The sequence below is a fragment of the Setaria viridis genome, chromosome 2 (genome assembly GCF_005286985.2).
Source record: "Setaria viridis chromosome 2, Setaria_viridis_v4.0, whole genome shotgun sequence".
Taxonomy (NCBI): domain Eukaryota; kingdom Viridiplantae; phylum Streptophyta; class Magnoliopsida; order Poales; family Poaceae; genus Setaria; species Setaria viridis.
This window is the reverse complement of record NC_048264.2, coordinates 8,418,824-8,435,551: the sequence shown is the minus strand read 5'-3', so window position 1 is coordinate 8,435,551 and position 16,728 is coordinate 8,418,824. Positions and strand designations below refer to the sequence as shown.

Below are 16,728 nucleotides of genomic sequence, written 5' to 3'. Positions count from 1 at the left end.
GAAGAGGAAAGTGATTTTTATCCCTCCGACTGTACCACAATGCCTTAACCGGAGTAGGGTGTTTCCGAGAGATCTAGCTATAGCGGGCTTAGTCTAAAAGAAGCAGTGCTGTTCAGGAGATGGGCCGTTCAGGATATGGGATTGCTGAAAATTGACAGGAGCTCCAAATAGACGGTGATGACGTGTATCAGTAAGAAGAGAGATTTCCCGCCCTATTTCGTTCTTTGGAGATGACCATTTATCGGTTGGAAAAGCGGAAAACACAATGGTGGCCAAAAAAAATCCGGGGCGGTTTTAGCAAGCCGATCCGGCCCCTCCGGACGAGCGGACCGGATGAGCCGGCCCAGTTGCAGCGACAACCGCGCTGCGCTTGCTCGCTGCCACTACCACTACCACTCACGCGTTAACCCCCTCCTCCCCGCCCCCCCTAAAAAAAAAAAAAACACGCGTTACCGCCGCCGCCGCCGCCGCCGCCCCTCCTTCCGGCCCGGCGCAGCGCCTCCTCCCCGCGGCGAGGTGCGGGGCCTGCGGGGGGATGCGCTGAGCGTGCCGCCTGGGCTCGGGCGCTGCGGCTGCCCGGTCCTGCGGCGCCGATCTCGCCGTCGAAGGCTAACCTTGTTGGTAGTAGTTCGCAGCATTCAGCTGTAGTGACTGGAAACGTGAGATTACACTTCAGGAATAAGTATCGCTCCATTTTCCTCGGTGTTTTCCCATGTGGGCTGTGGGCACTATGACAAGTGAGATTCTGAATCGTGTCTACTGACTACTGTTCCGCTGTTCGCTTGAATTCAATGACTTCATCCTGCTTGTGTACTTATGGTCGTCGCACTGCCAGATTTCATCAGGTTTATGGATCCTTCAGAATTCGTACCAGGCTACGAGCCAAGTAGCTATTGCAGAACTGGAACTTCAGGCTGATAACCTGAGGTGAAATCTGCTGTACATTATCTGATACCGGCTCCATAACATAAAGAAACATAGCTCTTGGAGCAGTTTTTAACCTGAAACAGCATGTTTGGATTTTATTTTTGTCTATTTCAGGGTTATTTCTACCAGCTTGTTGATCGAAGCAGCTCTGTTGTCTCGTATTCCCCTGGAATCTAATTGCCAAACATTAGGTATGCATCTCGGATTGCATGCATCTCTGCTGCTACATCTCTTATCGATGGTCGCTCCCGAGGCTGTTGCTTCGAGCAGGATAGGCCCAGCCTGAAGACAGAGATCAAGCACTCCTGGACTCCACGTCTTGTAATGCTATCCTTGGGTTCTATGTGCAGCCAGATTGTTGAGTCCACTATCTCCAAGGTTCTATCAGGAAGAGCATCCTCGGTAAACTTATGCAGACCTAGTGAATCTCTGAACATGTCATCTGTTGGGCTCCTTCCAGTGAATATCTCAAGCAGCAATACGCCAAGACTATAGATATCACCAGCTGTTGAGATTGCAGAGCCTTCACCATACTCTACAGATGAGCAAAATAAAATGTTGGTTAGCATGTCATATTTGTTTGCAAAATACAAAAGAACTTATATAGAACTTGAGTCACCTGGAGCAACATAGCCAATGGAGCCTCTTATTCCAGTTATGCTATATGAATTTTGCATCCTCCTGCTTGTATTTTCCGGCAGGAATTTTGATATGCCAAAGTCTCCAACTCGAGCACTCATGTCTTCAGCAAGAAGGATGTTGCTTGGTTTAAGATCGCAATGGATTACTGGTGGTTGACAGCTGTTGTGAAGATATTCTACTGCAGCAATGATATCAGCAGCAATATCAAGCCTCTGGGCAAGGCTGAGTGTTCTGCTTGTAGCGAATTTATGAAATTTTGGATGAAGCCAAACATCTAGGCTACCATTAGGCATAAACTCAAAAACCAATGCCTTAAACTCTTGACCTTGGAGGTCAAAGCTCGAGCAACAAGTAATGATCTTTATGAGACGACGGTGTCGTATCCTTCTCATGGCCTCACATTCCACCTCAAAACTCTTGGAAGATCCAGACTGAGAAAGGTTAAAGACCTTGACAGCGAAGGTTTTATCCTCATTGTCAAAAACACACTTATAAACAACACCATATCTGCCACTTCCGAGCAAGTTTGCTTCTGAAAACCCATCAGTTCCTCGGGATAATGCAAGGTATGGAATTCTTTCATATTGCTCATCAGCAATTGGAGATTGCACTCTTTCCTTCTGATTTTGTTTGAGCTTTTTACGGAGCATCCAAACAAAAAGAATTACTGAAAATGACAATAAGACTGCTACAGTTGTTAGGACAGAAATTGTAAGAGACTTGAACTTCTTTTTTCTGCTCTTTTTTATAGGTCTTGTAGAGCAAGGTGCCAAGTGAAGTTGAGGTGCTCCGCTGCACAACTCAGTATTTCCAGCGACTGATTTGTAAGATAGGTTTCTGAAAGCACCTCCATCTGGCACCTTGCCTTGCAGGTTATTGAAAGATACGTCCAATATAGATAGTGATGTCAAATTCTCTAGAACTTCTGGGATTGGCCCTGACAAATTGTTGTGTGCTAGGTACAACTGTTGCAGATATCCAATATTACCGATGGCATCTGGGATCCCACCAGACAAATTGTTCATTGTCAGATTCAATACAGTCAGTCCTTTCAAGTTTTTCAGAGATTGAGGTATGCTTCCTTCAAACATGTTCTTGTCCAGCAGCAGTTTTTCTAAAACTATGCAATTTCCGATGCTATTTGGTATTTGGCCAGACAACTGGTTTCCTGACAGGATCAATTGGTTGAGGTTGATCATGGTACCAATTTCTGATGGAAGGGGTCCTGACAGAGAATTGTATGATAAATCTAAGTAATATGAAAGCGAAGGCTTCAAAATTGCCTTGGGTATTGAACCATTTAGGTAGTAATTTGTTGACAAATCAAGAATAAATAGATTCTTCAGCTTCCCAAGACTTTCTGGTATTGGTCCTTCCAAATTGTTGTAAAATGCAAGGAACCTGGTTAATTTGGTGAGATTTCCAATAGATGGTGGTATGAGACCTGATAATCCACTACTATATAGGCCAAGGTCAACCAAGTTTTCTAGTTTCCCTATGCTCTCTGGAATCACTCCTGACATGGAAGTATTCACCATCAACAGTAAGTTTAGGCCGACAAGATTCCTGATGTCTGCAGGGATGCTCCCAGAGATCCTACTGTCATTCAAGTATAGTTTCTGGAGAGTACTTGAGAGGTTTGAGATTGAACCTGGTAAGTGTCCTTCGAAGGAGTTGTCATCAAGTAATAACCACCGTAGCTGGCTGCAGTTCGCCAAAGAACTGATAAATCCCCATCCCTCCTTGTCATTTGCTTTAAGCATGTTTCCAGTCAAGTACAACTCCTGCAGAGCTTGCAACCTCCCCAAAGTAGCAGGCACATACCCGCTCAATCTATTTCCTCCGAGAAGAAGTGTTGTGAGATCGGAGAGGTTGGATATTGACGAAGGGATTGTTCCGGTGAAGTTGTTGTTGGACAGGCTTAAGATTTGCATGCCAGGGAACTTGTTGCCAATATCAGCAGGAATGCTTCCATGCAGCAGATTTCCCCCTACCTGAAAGCTGGCCATTGATGACAAGTTGTACAGAGAGAGTGGAAGCACACCGGAGAGGTTGTTTGTAGAGAGGTCGAGGCGCCACATGCTCTGAATGCTGCCGAGCCCTGGTGGTATTGAGCCGTCGAGCTGGTTGCTGGAGAGACTGAGGTACTGTAAACGAGACAGATTGGCTAGTGATGCTGGGATGGGGCCTGTGAAGCTGTTGTTCCTCAGCGAGATTGCTTGCAGGGACACCATCGTCTCACCGAGCTCAGCTGGAATGCGACCGCTAAGCCTATTGTCGTGTAGTACCATGATCCTCATGCTGATGCAGGAGCTGAGGTTAGCAGGGAAGGTGCCGGAGAACGAGTTGTCACTAAGGTCGAGTTTCTGGAGACGCCGTAGGCCACCGAGGCTTGCTGGAATCTCGCCGTACAGCCCATTGGAGCTCAGGTTGAGCGTCTGCAGGAAAGTCAGATTCCCAACAGCTGGGGAGAGTGCTCCGTAGAGCCCGCTTCCGTACAAGTTGAGTGCCGTCACCCGCTCTGGTCTCCGGCGGCTGCAGGTCACGCCTTCCCAGCTGCAGAAGTTGGCGCTGCCGTTCCAGGAGGCCAGCGTGCCGGAGCCAGAGCCACCGGCGGCAACCTGCGCTTTCAGAGCTAGCAGCACAGCCTCATCGCTGGCGCTCACCGTGGGGATTATGATCAGGATGGCCATGAGAGACGGAAGCCAGCTCAAGACCCCCATTGTTCTGAGCTTGGTGGTTGGTACGTGAAGGTGAACAATTACACCACGTAAGTAGTGATGGCGTGTTTCAATTAGTCAAATTTGGAGCCTTCCTTCTCTGACTTAGTTGAGCTTCTGTTGCTTCGGTTTTCATTGATGACTTTTAAAAGCTAGATTTTTATTGGCCCTGTTTGCTACGCCTTTTCTTTTTCACCTTTCAGAGTCCAGATCCTCTTATTGTGTACCCCGCATCTGATAGCTTGGTAGCAGTTGGAAGAACAAGGATCTTGTCCTTCATTTCATTTGGTCAAGGTGCGTCGTCCCTGTACAGCATCGCAGAACGTTTGCAATCTCTTTCTAACGTGAAAGAAATTCTGCGATGCTCCTCCGTCACTAAAGAGGATATGGCCCCGTTTGGAGAAAGCTGTGCATACAGCATCAGTTTGCAGAACACACTGCTTTTGAAGCGACCAATGGCAATTCTTCAGCCTGCAGAACTTTCCATGCTTGCAAAAGTTGCTGACAATTCAACATTTTCATGCCAGCCAGCTGGGACTGAGAGTGATATCAGGTGTGATCGGAGCACGGAGATTCGCATAGCAGCGACTTGGTGTCAAGATTACACCCTAATATGTGCTATCAATGCTATGAACTGAATCACATACTACAGAAATATCTGTTTTTCCCGTTAAGCTCCTGCATTTGAGCTACAAAATTTAGTGAATCTATAGTTTTTTAGACAAAAAAAATGGGGGACCTGAACAACGACATTCAAACCTTTTATACTTTATCGCTTGGCAACATGTCTGTAAGAATCCTTTGTGTTTTCCTGTTCAGGATATGCATCATATCATGTCCGATCCAGCGGAGGAAAAACACTGTAAAAGCCCAGGAACATGAACCGGCTGTCCTTTCCTCCAACCGGCGGGAAAGCGGAGAAACGCGCGCAGCCGTCCGCGACTCACCGTCTCACGCCTCGCCCATGCCACCCGCTTAACGCTTCGTGTCGTGGCCCGGCCGCATCGACTCGAGCGAACCGCCGCGAGTGAACCCTTATCCACCCAGCCGCGAGGCCGCGGAGCGGAGGATGGCGCCGCCGCCGGCAGCCGCGGGGGAGGAGGACCTCCTGGAGGTGCGGTGCGCGGGGTGCGGGGAGACGCTGGAGGTGGAGCGCGGGCTCACGGAGTTCATCTGCCCGGACTGCTCAACGCCGCAGGCGCTCCCGCCGGAGCTCATGCCGCCGCCGCCGAGGCGCCGCCGCGCGCTGCCCATCCCTCCCGCGCTGGCGCCGGTGCCTCCCCCTTCGCCCGCGGCGAGGCTGCCGTGCGGGTCCTGCGGGTCGATGCTCGCCGTGCCGCCGGGGCTCGCGCGCTGCGGCTGCCCGGTCTGCGGCGCCGAGCTCGCCGTCGACCCCGCGCGCCTCCGCCAGTACCTCCTCTCCACCGCCGCCGCGCCGCTCGTGCCGGTCTCGCTGCCGCCGGTCTTCCGGGCCCTGGAGGTATTATGCGAAAATGTCCCATTCCTGCCGTCCTGGGCTTCAGGCTTCCTCCTCCCCCGCTGGATCTCTAGATTAACTACGCTACTGTGCTTGCACTTGCTACCTCGTCCAATAGAATAGGTAATCCTGTCTGGACAATGTTGCTTGTAGCCTTCACGGTGCTAATTTAGTGCTAGTCCCTTGAAATTGAGGCTCCGTTTCAGAAATGTAGGAGCAGCTCCTGCGGTTATGCTGTTGCCCAAATTGGGGAAAGAAATGGCCAAATGCACCTAGCCTCCTATCCCTGTTGAGATACTAGTCGGTGCAGGGGAATGTAGTATCACCAATGGTCAAGGTATTTTTGTTGTACCTTGCAATTTTCACTATAAGAAGCTCTGAGACTCAGAGTCTAGATTCATGAATTGCAACAGGTTTTTATCCCCAATATTACAACTTTCTCTGTTCTGGCTATGTTTCCAGTGTGAGGAGAGTGAAAAGATAAACAAGATGATCTTTTAATCATTTTTTAACTTTTCTCAGCAATATATGTAAAAGTATGTCACTAGATTTGACTGAATAACTAAAATTTTGTCACTATATTTTCCTGCTATATACTTCTGTCTACCATTATTGCTAGCACATCCTGTTAAGCAACCATAATCGGTGTTTGCATCAGAGACTGAAAAATCAAATATAACTGACCTCTTTTTTCTGAGACATTGCACTTCTTAATTTTGGTTTGCTTTTACTGCGATACAGGGAGGGCAACACTATTCTGATTCTGCAGTTCGTGTGGGACATATTCAAGGGCATACAAGTAATCAACTGGGCCATTTAGAGCGATCACAGGCTAGACGTCAAAATACGCAGGCACTTGTGGAGTTTCCTGATGCTGGTACTGATAGTGATGATATAGATACTGAAATGTCGAATGAGATTAATGAAATGCCCTGCCATAGGAATGGATTCCCGGTTGCTTCTAGAACTGTTGGTGCAAAGGTGAGACAACTTGAAACTCTGAACTATGTCACATGCCAGGCACATGCACAGCAATCCGATCATTCAGTTCATGCAGAACATCCATCAGACCATACGATTCATGTTGGTGAGACACAAAATGAGTCTGCTAATCATGGAATTCACAGAGGTCTGGGGCATGTTGAGCTGATTAAGGAGAAACCTGTGGGAAGGCACACCAACCAGGTAACTGGTACCGCTATTGGCCCCAAAGTCGTAAGTGTGGAGAAGAGGCAGGTTCAAACTTTGAAACAGATCACACGGGACAGACTGCAAAAGACCAGTCCTCCAAAACTGCCTAGTCCCATTGAACAAGACCCAGAACACTCCAGTGATAACATTCAGGCAGAGCAGGATGAAGCTGAGGTGGGCCACCAGGTGACTGCAAGATTGGCTCGTAAGAGCACAAAGAGGAATTTGACATCTTCAAATAAAGGGTTAAGGCATAGGCGTAGTAAGCGTTTGGCCAAACAATCAGCTGCCACTACATACTACGAATCTACTGAAAATGAATCTGAGGAAAATGAGGCTGTTTCTCCAAGTCGAACTATATCTGATTTTCAGGACATTGATGGGGTCAGCAATGATATTTCCTCTAGTTCATTGCCTCAGCACAATAAGCCTCATAGAAGATCCAATGAGGCAGACAATCCGCATGCAACAACAAAGTCTGCTTCAATTCCTGACGTGTCTGATCCTGAAAGTTTTGCACGTTATTACAGTAAAACATACCCTCCAGAGGTTAGAAGAGCTCTTGAAAGGAATTCTATTTTAGGTCAAGCAGGTAAGGTGTATTACAATTTCTTGTGGTGTTGGCTGTTCAATATCTTAATGGACGATGAGCTGACTCGAAAAGAAACTGATGATATTCTTATGCAATAGATTTTATTTAGATATAAAGAGTTGTGACATGCGAGCAAATTCAAAGATCACCTATCAGTTATTGAGTTCATTAAATCATTATTGGTTTTTGCAGGTGGCAAGGAAAAGAGAAAACGCGGCGATCGTGGTCCTAATCTCTGCCTTAAAGTCTGGACCATGCCTGAGGGTGTAAGGATTCGAGTGTCCTTCAATGATCTAGGTCAACCTATCGGAGACGAAGCACGCACCTTGAGTAGCTTTCTAGGACAAATAGCACGTGATGGAACAGTGGCACCTCTGACATACACAGATTGGAGGTTCTTTCCGGAGAAAAACAAGCAAGCAATGATGCATTTAGTTAATGTAAGTATAACTGTGCCTTTATTACCCTGAAAAAGATGATGTATATCTTCCCATGGATCTTTAATTTGTAATTTCCCCATCCTCTTATGGTTGGTGCAGCACAAGTTTGTCCTCCCACCAATTGGTCAAATATGGTCTATGAGTGCTTTGGGAAAAAAGTGGAAGGACTGGAAAGTTGTCTTAAAACATGAACGATACGATGCCCATGAGACAGATGTGGAACGTCTTGCCGATCGGGATTTCCGTGTCCCGGAAGAACAATGGAAACTCCTTGTGGCATATTGGGGCACTGAGAAGGCCAAGGTTAGTGTCGAACATTATATTGAATCTGTCACGAACATAAAAACTGATTACGAATATTCAAATCTTGACAATATGTTTTGGACTATTTGCTTAGCTGTTGTTGCTTTATAGGCTCTAAGTGCTCGATGTAAAGCTTCTCAGGAACAACATCCTTGTCGTAATCATCCTAGACTTGGATCAAAGAGTTACGCACGGATACAGGAGGAAGAGGTAAGTTTGGACAAAAAATCCTTTGTTTTCACCTAGGGGGTTGCCTTGATTTTGTTAATCGTCATGAAACAGAGGCAGAAGCGTGCAAACATGGCGGAACCAAGCGTCACAGCTACATCCATACCCGAAGATCGGGAAGGCAGACCCGTGTCTATGGACGATGTCTCTGCAGAAGTCGTCAGTCCAGACCAGTGACCTTTTGGTTATGGACGTGTGCTCTCCACCAGTGAGCTTTGTGGAAAGGCAGCTGCTAAGGTGTCTGAGGCAAGCTCAAGAGGCTGAACTAAAGGGCTTTAGCATCCACCGCACTTTGGAAGATGCTGGAAATGGAAGAAAATAACAGGAAGCCAACGCAAAGATTACCCAGAACTGACGAACAACTCTGAATGTACCAAGACGAGTAACCTCTGCTTTGTTTTGTAGCTTCACTCTACCAGGACCCCTGCATTTTGGTGGCTTTGCTGTTGTGCTTCACCTTATCACCTATGGCCCGTTGACTGTGATTTGTATCTTGGGACTAGGGATCGTATAGATGTAGCTCCATGACAATCTAGGCTCTATGCAATGTTCACTAGCTAACTAGTGACGTTCTGTAGTTACTGTGATTACCAGTAGTTGATTAGGTGACATCTAGCATTTACTGCATCTGCAGTTAACCGCTGTTGCAAACTTGTTTTTGGTGCAACCTGCAAAGTACCATAAAATTAGGGGGTTGCCATGTATTAAAAGCCTGAAAAAAATGGCCTGGCAATCTATACTATCTGCTTCTGATTCTGTGACGACGGCGCGACGCTCTTCTGGTCCTATGTAGTGCTGGCTAAACTGACAGAGTGACAGCATGGCCGTGTGGCCGGAAGCGGATCCGCCATGGCACGGGCCATGCCATGGGTTATGAACCGGGCCGGGCCTGGCGAACCAGGCCGCGGCGTGCTCGCCCACAGGGTGACAAATTGGGCCGTGCCTGGCACATTTATATTTTTCGCTTGAATTTTTCATCTCATTTTTTATTTCTTTTTTTAGTCACCGGCAGGCGGCAGCAGCTCTCACGCGTCGTGCATTGCCATTTCGCCGCGAGAAAAAAAAAAAAAACCACACCTCACGGCTCGCCCCGAGGCCGCGGTCCGCGGATGGCTTCGCCGGCGGAGGAGGAGGGCCTGCTGGAGGTGCGGTGCGCGGGGTGCGGGGAGACGCTGGAGGTGGAGCGCGGGCTGACGGAGTTCGCCTGCCCGGACTGCGCCACGCCGCAGGCGCTCCCGCCGGAGCTCATGCCGCCGCCACGGCGGCGCCGCGCGGTTCCCATCCCGCCCGCGCCGGCGCCGGCGCGGGCGGCGCCTCCCCCCGCGGGCGCGAGGCTGCCGTGCGGGGCCTGCGGGGCGCTGCTGAGCGTGCCGCCGGGTCTCGCGCGGTGCGGGTGCCCGGTCTGCGGCGCCGAGCTCGCCGTCGACGCCGCGCGGCTCCGGCGGTACCTCGCGGCCACCGCCGCGCCGCCGCTCGTGCCGGTCTCGCTGCCGGCGTCCTTCCAGGCCCGAGAGGTGCCCCCGATGTTTTTCATTCCTGCGCCTCGCGCTTCGTCCCCGCTGGATCTCTAGATTAGCTGCACGATTGTGCTCCCACTCGCCATCGTGTCTAGTTAGAATCTGCTAATGTGGTGTGGCCGAGTTGGCTTATAACTTCCGGGGCACCAATTTTGTGCTCTCCGGTGGACATTGAGGCCCTTGGAAAATTTTCAGAAATCAGGTGAACAAATGGCCAAATGCAGCTAGCCTCTTTGACTCCTTTTGATCTACTAGGACGTGTCTGAGGATGTAGTTGCACCAATTTCAAGTTTTTTTATTTTTTTTATTTTTGGTGTTCCATTGGAGTAGTACTAAATTCTGAGATGCAATGTATTTTGCAGTCAACCATATGATAACGCAGCTCCTGTTGCATATACTATTTCTTTTGATTTGGGTTGTTAGGTTTGCTGGATACCTTGCATTTCATAATGTGAAGCTCAGTGTCTTTATCCATGACGCATGGTTTTCTCCCAACATTAGAACTTGCTTTATACTCTGGCTATGTTCCCAGTGTGTGGAGAGGGTAAAGATAAACCTGATGACCTTGTTTTGACCATCGATATACGCTAAAGCATGTAAATTGACTACATAACTAAAATTTGTGTTACTAGATTATCTTGCTAAATATATCTATCATCACTGCTAGCACTTCAATATATGACTATAATTGTTGCTAGCACTTCATGTTAAGCAACCATAGTTAATGTTTGCATCAGAGACAGAAAAGTCAAGAATGACTGTACTCTTTTTCTGAGACACTGTGCTTCTTATTTTTGCTTTGTTTTTATCGCGGTGTGCAGGTACAGCAAGAATATCCTGATTCTGCAGTTCGTGTAGGACATATTCAAGGATATCCAAATAATCGACTGGTTCATGTAGAGCGATCACAGATAAGATGTCGAAATACAGAGGCACTTTCGGAGTATCCTGATGCTCATACTGGCAGAGATGATATAGATACTGAAGTGTCAAACGAGATTAATGCAAGGCACTACCACAGGAGCGGATTTTCAGTTGCTTCTAGAACTTTTGGTGCAAAGAGGAGGCAGGTGGAAGCTCTAAATCATGTCACATATCAGGTGCACTCGCAGCAGTCCAATTATTCAGTTCACGCCGAACATCCAGAGCATACAATTCATGTCCGGGAGGCACATAATGAATCTCTTAATCATGCAGTTTGCAAATTTGTGGGGCATGTTGGGCTGATTAAGGAAACAACTGCTGTAAGGCACACCAACCAGGTAAACGGTACCGCTATTGACCCTGAATCTGTGACTGTGGAGAAGAGGCAGGCTCCAGCATCGAATCAGACCACACAGGACGTACAAAAGTATTCTTCCCGTAGCATTATATGTGCAGAGTATGCTACAGTCCCGTATCAGGATCAGGTGATTTATTTGCAAGAGTCTCAAATAGATCCTGTCAATCATGGGGACAATGTGCATATGCAGCCGAGTGATAGGATCAGCGCAAGGGATGGCAATTGCATAACTGGACACTCAGTTAGCCATGAAGCTATTAGGTCAAAGGAAAGACAGATAGACGTAGTGAACAAGGCCACACATCTGATGCCAAAGCAGCATGTTGATAATAGGGCTCATGCAGAACACACTGTAGCAGATCATTCAGATCAAATGATAGAACATATGTGTCATGCCACTTATGGAGGGGAAGAATGCTTGCAGAAAACAAATGGTAGTGTTGCAAAGCACAACAATAGGCAAAGTGAGCACTTAACTGGTTGTAGAAACAGTAATATGGAAGATAGATATGTAGAGCCCTTGAAGCAGGCAATGCATGAGGCAGAAGAACAGCCTGCATATTATATTTCTAATAAAGCACAGGAGCATGTTGAGCCTCCAAATAGTGGTGTCATTCGGCATGGAAATAAAAAAATTGGAACTAGAGCTGAACCTGGTTCAACTTGTAATGAGCAAAAATGGACTATCCCTGCTGAACAACTCATTTTTGAAGAACAGGGACATGCACCTTCAGTATATGATACCCAGACACAACATATTGAACCAGATTTGGGGAAGCAGGCTCCTCGACGAACTCAAAAGAGGAAGAAGCTATTGACGGCAGCTTCAAACAACAGGCTGCAGCTTAGGCGTAGTAAACGTTTAACCCCCGAGTCAAATGCTGTAGTTGACACTGGGCCATTAGAAACTTATCCTCCAGAACAGCAGGTTGCTTCTCCATATCAAAATCGATCTGACCTTCCAGATATAGATGGGATCATTGCCAATCTCTGCCCTGGTTCATCCCCTCAGCTCAAGATGCCTCAGTTACACTCTACTGAGTCAGAACCTTTTAATGTAGCTGCATTGCCTGCTTCAGATCCATATCTGGAGTCTCTTAATGAGGTCATCGAAGAGCATGGCATGGACAAAACAAGAACTGAAGTTGAATCCACCTTAATTTATCAGAGACAGGGAAAGGCAGGGTCTCCTAAACTGCTTAGCCCTATTGAACAGGAGCCAGAACATTCTGATGATAACATCCCGATGCATCAGGACGAACCTGACATGGGACAACTGAGTGCAAAATTGACTCATAAGAGCATGAAGAGAAATCTGGTGTCTTCTTTAAATGAAGGGATTGAGCATAGGCGTAGTAAGCGTTTAGCCAAACAATCAGCTGCCACTACATACTATGAATCTCCAGAAAGTGATTCTGAGGAAAGTCAGGCTGCCTCTCCAAGTATTTCTAACTCTCTAGACATTGGCCGAGCTAGTGATGATAGTTCCTCTAGTTTACAGCCTCAGCATGATACACCTCAAAGAAGCTCAAATGAAGCAGACAGTGTTACCATGCAGTCTGCTTCTTCAATTCCTGACATGTCTGATCCTGAGAGTTTTGCGCGTTATTACAGTAAAGTATACCCTCCAGAGGTTAGGAGGGCTCTTGAAAGGAATTCTAATGTATGGCTTGAGCCGCGCCTCATACATCAGAGCCCTTCTAGTTACTTGCATGCCGGTAAGGTGTTTACAATTTTCCTGTGTTGTTGGCTGTTTAATATCAATGGCTGATGAGCTGACTCTAGAAGAAACTGATGAATTCTTATACATAGATTTTAAGTAGCTAGAAAAAGTTGGGACATGTGAGTGAATTAAGAGGTCATCATCGGTTGTATAGCTCATCTCTCCTTTTGTAGGTGGCAAGGAAAAGAGAAGACGCGGTCGTGGTTCTACATTGTGCCTCAAAATCTGGACTATGCCTGAGGGTGTCAGGATTCCGGTGTCCTTGAATGATCTCGGTCAACCTATTGGAAACGAGGCAGCCACCTTGAGTTACTTTCTGGGCACAATTGCACGAGATGTAACATTGGCACCTCTGACATATACAGATTGGAGGGGTTTTCCGGAGAAAAACAAGGATGTCATGTGGCATTTAGTTAACGTAAGCATAATTGTGCCTCCACCATGAAAAGATTATACATGTTCTCCCGTGGGTCTTTCACTAGCTCTTTCCCCATTCTGTGTTTGTTGGTGCAGCTCAAGTTTGTCATCGCTCCAATTGGTGAAATCTGGGCTATGAAAGCTTTGGGTAAAAAGTGGAAGGACTGGAGAGCTACCTTAAAACATGAACGGTATGATGTCCATGAGACAGATGAGGAACGTCTTGCTGATCGAGATGCTCGTGTCCCAGAAGAACAATGGAAATGTCTTGTAGCATATTGGGGCACTGAGAAGGCCAAGGTAGTGTTCAACATTCTATCTAATATGTCAACAATATGAAAACCAATTAGGAATATTTTGAGTCAAGTTTGGATTATTTACTTAACTGTGTTGTTGTTTTATAGGCTGCAAGTGCTCGCTGTAGAGCTTTGCGAGCAAGGCAACCTGTTCATAAACATAGAGCAGGGTCGAAGAGTTATGCGCGGATACGCGAGGAGGAGGTAAGTTTAGATTACTCCTTTGTTTTCACCTAGAAGATGCCTTGATTATGTTATTCATCATGCAACAGAGACAAAAACGACCAAACAAGGAGGAACCAAGCCGCACAGATATATTCATATTGACTCATACACCAAAAGATGGGAAAGGGAGACCCATTGATCAAACAACAGCTGATGTAATTGTAAGTCTGATAAAACACTCAAGAAGGAAACTTACTTTGAAATGCTTCATCATGTTGCTCCTTAAATCACCTGTCACTTACACCCATCACGTATTAACTTTTCCCTGAAGTCTTGCCTTCGCAAAGAAGCACACAAGAGGCAAGAAGGTTCGGCAAGTGGTTCTATGGATGATGTCTTTGCCAAAATTGTCGGTCCAGACACAAGGGACACGAAGCGAACTTATGGACCTGTGCCCTGCACCAGTGAGCTCCGTGGAAAGATAGCTGCCAAGGTGTCTTTGAGGCTAGCTCATGCGGCTAAAAGGAATGCAGAGGAGGAGGCGGCCACACTGAAGAAGAAGATGATGGAAATGGAAGAAAATAACAGGAAGCTTCAGGAGGATCTGGCCTGCGCGAAGAGTCCAGCTAGTAGTGGTGTGAAAGACAGGAGGAGGATGTCAACTGATGATCTGCAGAGGAACCAACCCGTGAATCATTAGGTCTCCCAGCTATCCACAGGTACTGAACTTCAACTATTTGTTAGCCACGTTAGAAGTGGATCACTTTTGATGTTTCCTCTCTCTGTAATTGCCAAGACCTTAACATGTTTATTGTTGATTATTGTGCAGACAGTGCAACCCTGTGTCTTTTTCCAAGACAAGCCTATCCAGAACCAAAGAAGACCACAGAATGTTCAAAGACTTCACTCTCTGTTTTTGTAGACTGGTGAAATGCATCACTTTTTGAAACGGTCAGAATCTAGGCATTTTCACCAAAGATGCACTCAAGCAAATTGGTAGTACCTGAAAGTTATGGTTCTGAATGGGTAACCAGGTGTTTTGATTATTGGTGAACATGCAAACTGGATGTTGACTAGGGGCTGGTTTGGCAGGGCTCCAGCTCCAGCTTCTCCTGCGGCTTCAGTGAAGCCCTACCAAACAATTTGGTCAAAAACAGCTCCACCCCTAAAGCACTAGAGGAGCCGGAGCCGTTTTATATGGAGAAGCCGGAGTTAAAAAAAAGTGGCTCCTCCGGCTCAGGCTCCTTTTAGGAGGAGCTGGAGCCCTTTCAAATTGGTCCTAGATGATGGTAGTATTTGCCTCCATCTCACCGTACCTTCAGTTGTCAATTGTCATGCTTCTGTTGCCTTCCAGGCTTGGTTGTCACGGCCTCAGCTACTTGAAAACGGTCAGAATCCTTTCCTTACTCGTGGCTGAATAAGTGTTTTTGCCTCAGTTCATACGCAGCTGACTAGATTAAACCCTAGAAGCTAGAAACCTGCTATGCATCTAGATCTCACATCGGCAGAGCTTTTATCTGATTACTCTAGCCTCCGGGCATCATCAATAAGCAGGGTGAGCGCAAGGCTATACTCCCTCCGTTCCAACTTGTTTCGACTTTTCTAAGTTCATAGATATTATTATGGATTTAGACATACATTATATTTAGATGCGTAATATACATTATATCTAGATGCGTAATGATATCTATGAACCTAGAAAAGTAAAAAACAACCTATAATTTGTAAGAACGGAGGGAGTATATAGCATACTCCAATAACAAATTATGACTAAACAACACCATTGATGACTTGTCTCCCTCTAGTCTTCAAATAGTTTTGTTAGAAACAGTGACATGGCCACCAAGATACCATTTTGACCATAAATTAATCGAACACATTGATAATATATTTCGAAAGCTAATTTGAAGATATTTAAAGAGATACCGATTATCAAAACTAAAATATGTTGGAGAGAGGGGAGGGAGTATAAAGTTAATCACTCATATGCTAACTAGCATTTAAATAGGCTCCATTATCTTGTTAATTACACATTAAGCACTTAGAGCAAACTTATGCATCGTATCCATTTGGTAAGCATATAGTTCTCTTACCTAAACACACGTCTAAACATTACATTTATGCATGCCCTAATTTTCTCTAGAAAAAAAAGCTAACGATGGCGAGTATCATCGCCTGGCCTTTTGGGCCTCCTGGCCCAATAGCACAGCTTGGCGATGAAATTGCGCGGGCTAAGCAGGTTGGCGGGAACTTTTCCATCATGAAACGTTATGGCGGGAACAAAATGATATTTCCCGCGAGAACCGCTGGAGGAGCGGAACAAATCTGAAATCCACCCACCTCATCGGAATCGGGTCTCAATTCGCACGCTTTCCAAAATTTGACACCCAATTCGTATGCCTCCCAGAATTCGACACCGAGCATGCGAATTGTTTCAATGCAGGTGTTTCTCTCTTCTTTTCTTCATTTTCTTTCTTTCTTTTTCTTTTCCTTTTTCTTTTCAAGGACTCTTTTGCCCCTGCCGATTATCCTTTCACCGGAACGGATCGAGCGACTCGGTGTGCATCTCCTTTCTTCCGTGAAGAACAGCGTCGCCGCCGCCGGTGCCAAGACTTGCCGCTGCCCAAGGCTCGCCGGCTGCCTAGCAATGCCGCCGGCGCCTCCCGTCCCTTTCCCCCTCGATGCAATGTCGCGTGGGCTGAAGTCGGTCATCCTCCTGCACACTTGCGTGAGGATGGGATGCTGTCCAGCTGCTTCATGTATTGCTTTGCTAATTGCGTGCATGGAAGAAGCAGGGAGAGTTGATAG

The 16,728-nt window shown here is 46.7% G+C and overlaps 2 protein-coding genes and 1 long non-coding RNA gene across 4 annotated transcripts; 2 read left to right on the top strand and 1 right to left on the bottom strand.

Moving 5' to 3' along the window:
- The first annotated feature begins 398 nt into the window (after nt 1-398).
- Nucleotides 399-5,099, top strand: LOC140222040 (uncharacterized). Of its 2 annotated transcripts, XR_011897565.1 has the most exons (6): nt 399-737; nt 836-927; nt 1,042-2,135; nt 2,321-2,441; nt 2,529-4,339; nt 4,493-5,099. It is a non-coding gene; the product is annotated as an uncharacterized lncRNA (long non-coding RNA). The 2 variants fall into 2 exon arrangements; XR_011897564.1 differs by having other exon boundaries at nt 401-737; nt 2,529-5,099.
- On the bottom strand, nt 672-4,292 carry LOC117845119 (uncharacterized). The gene is made up of 2 exons (XM_034726036.2): nt 1,547-4,292; nt 672-1,462 (listed from the first exon to the last, which is right to left on the bottom strand). The coding sequence occupies exons 1-2, from the start codon at nt 4,290-4,292 to the stop codon at nt 1,101-1,103; spliced, it is 3,108 nt and encodes a 1,035-aa protein (XP_034581927.1). The 3' UTR covers nt 672-1,100.
- Nucleotides 5,100-5,108: 9 nt separating the features above from the next.
- LOC117845118 (uncharacterized) lies at nt 5,109-15,235 on the top strand. Its single transcript, XM_034726035.2, has 14 exons — nt 5,109-5,769; nt 6,508-7,549; nt 7,742-7,989; nt 8,089-8,292; nt 8,404-8,502; nt 8,575-8,679; nt 9,324-10,034; nt 10,859-13,037; nt 13,216-13,460; nt 13,556-13,759; nt 13,864-13,959; nt 14,028-14,141; nt 14,252-14,639; nt 14,750-15,235. The coding sequence occupies exons 1-13, from the start codon at nt 5,359-5,361 to the stop codon at nt 14,618-14,620; spliced, it is 6,027 nt and encodes a 2,008-aa protein (XP_034581926.2). The 5' UTR covers nt 5,109-5,358; the 3' UTR covers nt 14,621-14,639; nt 14,750-15,235.
- The last annotated feature ends 1,493 nt before the right edge of the window (nt 15,236-16,728 follow it).

What these genes read in the sequence shown, in the direction of transcription:
- LOC117845118 (XM_034726035.2), top strand. Translation starts at nt 5,359, where the DNA reads ATGGCGCCGCCGCCGGCAGCCGCGGGGGAGGAGGACCTCCTGGAGGTG. An exon ending in ACGATGTCTCTGCAGAAGTC is followed by an intron (nt 8,680 to 9,323) that starts GTCAGTCCAGAC and finishes AGTGCTGGCTAA; the next exon opens with ACTGACAGAGTGACAGCATG. An exon ending in TTCTAGTTACTTGCATGCCG is followed by an intron (nt 13,038 to 13,215) that starts GTAAGGTGTTTA and finishes CTCCTTTTGTAG; the next exon opens with GTGGCAAGGAAAAGAGAAGA.
- LOC117845119 (XM_034726036.2), bottom strand. Translation starts at nt 4,292, where the DNA reads ATGGGGGTCTTGAGCTGGCTTCCGTCTCTCATGGCCATCCTGATCATA. An exon ending in CATTGGCTATGTTGCTCCAG is followed by an intron (nt 1,463 to 1,546) that starts GTGACTCAAGTT and finishes GCTCATCTGTAG; the next exon opens with AGTATGGTGAAGGCTCTGCA.